The sequence below is a fragment of the Macaca mulatta genome, chromosome 5, assembly GCF_049350105.2.
Source record: "Macaca mulatta isolate MMU2019108-1 chromosome 5, T2T-MMU8v2.0, whole genome shotgun sequence".
Lineage (NCBI taxonomy): Eukaryota > Metazoa > Chordata > Mammalia > Primates > Cercopithecidae > Macaca > Macaca mulatta.
The window spans coordinates 191,890,612-191,896,861 of record NC_133410.1 but is presented as its reverse complement, the minus strand read 5'-3'; the positions used below and the strand labels follow the sequence as shown (position 1 = coordinate 191,896,861).

The following is a 6,250-nucleotide window of genomic DNA, read 5'->3' as shown; positions in this document are numbered from 1 at the left end:
TTGGTGTGTGTATGGCCTTTTTACAAAGTTCAACTGCATCCATATGGGATGATTCACTAGTTGAGGATATTCAAGATATGCAAGTATTAGAAGCATTAATAATAGAAGAGCCTCTGAAGTGACTCATTTCAAGGAGGCTTTAGAAAGATGCAGTCACTTAATCTGGTAGAAAATCACTTTCTGGGGGGATTTTCAGAAATTTCAGCATATAGAGAAGTGACGATAAGAGGCAATACAACATACTTGAGCTTGGCTTTTGAAATCAGATATGGCCTTGAATTATTTGACCAAATTACTTTGTGTAGGTTTCTCCAACTGAAAAGTAGGCCAAATGAGAAGAGCTCCTCGGAAGAGGAAATGAGAATACATAAGTAAACCATGGGATATCTGCACCATGCTGGGCACTTTAAATATATCATCTCATCTAACAGTCATGCTCTATGAGACAGCTATTAGTCCTATTTCAGATGAAGTAAGGTTAAAAGGTTAAATTCCCAGAGCTTACATGTCTAGTAAAAGGCAGAGCCAGGATTCACTCTCAGTAACAGAATTCTAAAATATGCATTTCCCTTAAATCAGGATTCTTTAAATGTTATTAACCAAGAGTATTTTTCTAGGGTTTTAAATAGGATTATCATAAATGTACACTAAACAACTTCCTCCACATCAAAGGTCACTATAAAATATTTTCAATAACCTTCATATTAACTTGAAACAAGCCAATTTACGAAATTACCAAACCACCTAATTAGATATATTAAATTTATTTGTTCTTTGTAATTTTTGCTTTTCTGATAATCATTATCCCACAAAATACACATTCCAAGACTGAGGAAAGTGAGGTAACTAAAAGTGCTTTCACAATACATTCATGTTATTGTGTCCTGCAATCTATAAAAGCAACCCACTACAGTATATAGATTTTAGCTTTGGTATCCAATTACCCTCAAAAATGAATCATTTTTAAAGGTTATATGGTAAAATAAAAACATCTGATTATGTAATTCAAGCATAAAAAAAGTATCGTTTTTATTACTAGAATACAAAATAGGAGTAACTGCTACATACTTAAATTAAGCTTACGTTCAATTTCCCTATTCCAACACGATTGGCCCATGAAAGGTCTTTGTTTTCTCTGTGTATTATCACCATTATTGCTCAATGTGCAGTATCTAAAAATAGAATCTAGAAAGCTAGAAACCACAAAAATAACATCTTGGGGCCAGTTTGAAGCAAAGTAAACAGAATATACAATGACAAACACAGGCAGAATCACCTAAGACAAAAACAAAATTCCACTTCATTACTAACGAATGTAGTTAAATTGAATAGGCTCATTATCAAGAGCTGAACATGGCTCTCTGTTCTTTCCAGGATTCTAAAAGATTCGTAAACACAAAAACCATCCAGTTCTAGATTTGAAAATTGAAGGGAATTGCTTTGCAGCTATTCTGGCTCAGGAAGTTGCTGTAAAAAAATAAAATAAAGATGTATATCACACAATTACCTGGCTGTCTAATTTATAATGACAAGTCGTGGGAAGCCTATTTGCAGGAATTGGTTCTGACTTGGAGAAAAAAAACACAACTTCTTGAAAAGGTAAAATAGCTTAAAGCATTTAATATCTAAACAAATCAATCTGTTAATAGTAGTCACAAAATATGCTTAATATAGAAACCCACATTCATGTCTTTAAGAAAAAGTGTAAATTGTATTCCACCTCAAAACATAAATTAACCCGCTTAAAGAATCTGCAGCGGTCAAAGTCATGGTGAATTTTAAACAACTTCAGAATAAAATAACAATAAGTACTTTATACTGCTTTATATCTAAAAAATGCTTACAACTTCTCATAAAAATAGTTTGAAGCAACTATTTTTTCTTTTATTTTTTAACAGACATGTTCAACATTACGGGCAACATTTTTAAAACCTTAAGCTTTACAGACTTTCAAACATTCAAATACTGTGGTCCCTTTTCTTTGATGTGGTTTATTCAGCTAGAAAAGAAAACATGGTAGACAACTTAATACGTTTTCACCAAATTGAAAGTAGTACAAAAATTTTAGAACTCTACCGAACTACACGTCGTACCTAACGTATCATTAAAAATAGAAGACAGTATTTTCTTCAGCAAATAAAACAGCATACTAATATGCTGTTAATGCATACCTTTTAATGTGTACTGTCATTCATAAATTATTTACAACTTCTACTGTGTGAAGAGAACTAGAATGTAAATTTTCTGCAAAACTGGAAAAAAAGCAATACAAAATTTGTGAAAGCCTGTGTTTTATGCTGTACAAAAGTCAGTTTTTCTCTTCAAATACCAGATATTGTATGCAGTGATATTTTGGACACATTATAGTAATTCTTGAGGATGTTTTAATGCTGGAGGTAAGTTTACAGGCCTCGATTCTTCATCAAGGAGTACTAGATCTTCTATTTCACTGCCTCTGTATTTCCTTTTACATATTTTTACCACCACCTTTTTCTTGAGAAATAACTTCAATGCTTCTCTTGATGCAACTGCTTTTGCATTTTCTTTGCTTTTTCCACAGCCAGTGCCCAAATACACAGACTTGCACCTCAATTCACAAACAATACTTTCTTGAGAGCTCTTATTTTGAGGCAGATCTGCTAATTCTTTTAGTGGGACAAAAAATACATCCAGTGTTGCTTTCAGAGCCTCAATAGCTGCATTTAGAAGCTCTCCATGATTCACATTGGGACTAAAGCCACCAACAGCTACCAACTTCCATGCCACCGTTTTATACAGTCTATTGAAAAAAGGCTGCTTCTGTTTCACATCTTCATTGGTTAACTTGCAAGAGAATTTGACAGCACTCTCACTTGACTGTGAAGTACTTTTAGAAGGCAGCTGTGAGGTGCTAGTCTGAGAACTACTCTTAGAAGCCAACTGGGACACACTTGCTAAGGAAGTGCTTTTGGAAACCAGTGAGCCACTGGTCTGGGAGCTGCTCTTGGAAGCTAGAAGTGACGCAGCCACCTGGGAAGTGCTTTTGGAAGTTAGCAGCGATGTATTTGTTGAAGAGCTGCTCTTGGGGGTCAGTAAGGATGTGCCTGATGAGGAACTGTTTTTAGCAACTGATGATGAAACACTTGCCTCTGAACTAGTTTTGGAAGTTAACCCACTTGAAACTGTCTCTGAACTAGGTTTGGAAGACAACAGTGGCAATTCTACTTCTGAGCTTCCTGAGGAGCCCAACAAGGGCACCTCGATCTCTGAGCTGCTTTGAGAAGCTGAGGCTGAAGAGCTTTCCAAAGCACTCTTTTTAGGTGATCCACCTTGTTGTCTAGAATCAGTGGATTGGGTCATGTGACTATTCACACTGGATTTCAGCAAGGAAACAAATGATGCAGAACCGTGTTTATCTGGAGCTTCTGCTTCAGAAGCTTTCCCAGATCCTGCCGTTGTTACCTGAGAGGAAACGCTGCTGCTGCTTTGGCTGGAGACAGATCGATCTCCATCACTTGTAGAGCTATTCTGACTGGAGATGCCAGCGCTCCAAGCTGAGTTCCCACTCTCTGATTTGATGGCCGCCCCTGTACCCGCTGAACTGTTTTCCTGCTGAGCTGATGCACGTTCTGTCTTGGCAGAAGTTTTTGCATGATCTTGCTCAACTGCAGAACTGTTTTTCCCTTCTATAACTCGTTTTTTGGATGGCTCTTCTACCCCTTCTAAAAAGAAGAAAAACATAGATACATGACTAAGAATACCTCGTATAAAACGGGTGAGACAAATACACATTAAAATAAAGGCACAAAGTGAAAATATTTCAAGACTAATCGTTTCTTTAAAAAGTGTGGAGTCATTAATTTCTTAAAACAGTGTTGAATAACATCATGAATGTCTAATATTTAAAAAAAAAACAGCATCAGACAACAGTGGACACTTCAAAATCTAAAGCAGTCAAAGCAAACTATCAAATTCAAAGCCTAAAGACACAGATACATAGTTTAGGTTTAACATTCCAACTTTATTACTTATTGATAACATAAAAATTCTGGCTTGTTAAAAAAATTAATAATGATAATTCCTAATTATATCAAACTTATGCTCTAAACTCCTATGTATGTTCACATCTATGATCTGCTAACCATTGCTACTCGATATCCCTCTTTTCTTCACCTTGGCAACCAGTTCGTCTCTTGTTGTATAGGTTGGAGCATCTGTCACTTTGATGCCTTCAGCCATACTAAGTATTTTATCCATAACTTTTTGAGGGTATCTGAAAAAGAAGAAAAAGCCATTTTAAAAAAAGTGTTTTTTCTAAGGTCCTATTTGTGCTTTGCAAAAAACAGGCCACAGGAACTGCATTTCCTGGCTGCAATCAAGAAAGTGTACCAACCGCCAAGAACTGTTTCCTGGACCTCCATAAACAAGTGCCCCAGGGTCTACGAGGCAGGGCACCTCCTCACTAACCTTAAATCTAGCACCCGTCCCCAAGAGCGTTGCCCCTAACACCAGCAACCCTACCAGCAGCTCCCCCCACACCACGGGGCACACAGACGTCCGGGAATCGTGTCGGCTCCTCGCAGCGACACCCTTCTCACCCTTAGAGGGCAGCCGGGCCGGCAGATTCCCGCGCTTCACAACTTCCCCTCCCCGCCGAGGCCGGTCCCGCGGAGGGCGCCGAGCGCCGGTCTGCAGGTGGCAGACAAAACGGGGCGTGCTGGTTAGGGACGCTGCCTCACTCACCGGCACCCGAGGAAGACGTGGTTCGCCCAGGCCATGGAAAAGGAGATGAGCTGCTGCAGCTGCCGGTTTCGGGTCCCGCTCTCGGTGTCGGCAGCTTCATCCGTGCTAGCGGAGGCAGCGCCGCCAGCGGGGGCCAGGTCCCCGGCGTTGCGGAGCAAAAAATCCCGGCGGTGGCGCCAGTGTTTGTCAGTCTCGCCGTCGCAGCGCAGCGCCTCCACCCAGGCGGCCACCCGCGGGTTCTGGCTCAGGTACTCTGACACCTCCTGCGCCATGTTGGGCCTGCAGGCCGCGGAGGCCGCGAGCACAGCTGCACCGGGAGACTGGCACGGAGCGCCGGGAGAGCAGCCCTGTCACTGCGGCCTGCACCGGCGGCCCTCCAGATAACGCCCCTCCAGAGGCCCAAAGACCAAACAACAGCTCCCGGAGCAGCCGAACCGCCCACTTCCGCCCGCCGCCGGCTTCTTCCCTTTTATAACCTCGCCGCCGCCGCGCGCCCTCGCGTTCTTCCGACGCGAGCCGGCGCTCCCAGGACGCTTTGCGGCGCCGGGGCCGCCGCGACGCTGCGTCCAGGTCAGGGCACGGAGGGGACCCCGAGGGTGGGGCGAGCGGGCGTCGGGCGTCTCACTCCCTGTGAGGGCGGATTTCAAGTCGGGCTGCCCCGGGACGACCGAGTCGCGGCGGAACCCCAGGCGTTCTGGCCTCGCTTTGTGACGCCACGCACTGCTGTCGCCCTCCTCCTGCGCCGGGTCAGCTGCGGCGCCGGGAGCAGAGGCGAGAGGGGCAGGGCCCGGCAAGGGAGGCAGCCAGGCGCGGCGGGCAAAGTCCTCCAGGGCGGCGTCCCGGGGGACCTTGAGCCGCCAGCAGCCGCGGGGCCTATGGTCCCGGCTCTGAGACGCGTGTGTGTGTGAGCGGGGCCAAAACAAACAAAAGCCGGCCTCCAAGTTTATAGAATGTCGGGAAGTGCGTCTCGCGCTGCTTTCAGTGTGCCCGAGCGAAGCGTTCCGAGGCCGTCGGGGTCTCGGCGCCGTCAAGAGGATGAGGGTGCCGGTCTCCTTACATAGCAAGGTCACACGAGGACCCGGCTCCGGGTTGCTGTGAGGCTTGCTGCCTTCGAAGCTAGTCCTGGCCCCGCAGCGATTGCGCTTGTTCCCGCAGTTTCTTAGGTCTCTAGTTAATCCAGGCATTGCCTTCCTGTTTTGGTCAATAGCACACCACCACCCCGACAACGTTCTGTCTCTAGAATTTCCTAAAATCAGCAACTTTACCACCAACCGGCAGATGTCCGGAGGTGGAGTGGAAATGTGCCTATTTATTTATGGGGCCCCAAACCTCTCCCTGTTAGAGCTATATTTTCCTTCTATATATTTTTTTCCACTTTACGTTTCCCACAGTTAAGTACTCTAACTGCTAGCTTGCTTATTACGTTTTCCATTCCAGGTATCCATGCACTTTTAAGATTAATACGTTAAATGATATAAATTATGAATTTTTTCTTTCACTAAATGTAGACTGATGTAAAAATGCATGA

The 6,250-nt window shown here is 43.8% G+C and overlaps 1 protein-coding gene across 2 annotated transcripts; it reads right to left on the bottom strand.

The window, feature by feature from the left end:
- Positions 1-1,004: 1,004 nt before the first annotated feature.
- On the bottom strand, positions 1,005-5,165 carry CDKN2AIP (CDKN2A interacting protein). 2 transcript variants are annotated; one of them, XM_015139572.3, is made up of 3 exons: positions 4,723-5,165; positions 4,153-4,252; positions 1,005-3,701 (listed from the first exon to the last, which is right to left on the bottom strand). In XM_015139572.3, the coding sequence occupies exons 1-3, from the start codon at positions 4,992-4,994 to the stop codon at positions 3,693-3,695; spliced, it is 381 nt and encodes a 126-aa protein (XP_014995058.3). In that variant the 5' UTR covers positions 4,995-5,165; the 3' UTR covers positions 1,005-3,692. The 2 variants fall into 2 exon arrangements, with proteins under 2 accessions (XP_014995058.3, NP_001248510.1); NM_001261581.1 differs by having other exon boundaries at positions 1,885-3,701; positions 4,122-4,252; positions 4,723-5,157.
- Between the last annotated feature and the right edge of the window lie 1,085 nt (positions 5,166-6,250).

Excerpts from the sequence above, each read along its gene's own strand:
- CDKN2AIP (NM_001261581.1), bottom strand. The coding sequence starts at position 4,994 with ATGGCGCAGGAGGTGTCAGAGTACCTGAGCCAGAACCCGCGGGTGGCC. Across the intron at positions 4,253-4,722 it reads CACGTCTTCCTCGGGTGCCG|ATACCCTCAAAAAGTTATGG; the intron begins GTGAGTGAGGCA and ends CTTCTTTTTCAG. Across the intron at positions 3,702-4,121 it reads AGGGATATCGAGTAGCAATG|AAGGGGTAGAAGAGCCATCC; the intron begins GTTAGCAGATCA and ends TCTTCTTTTTAG.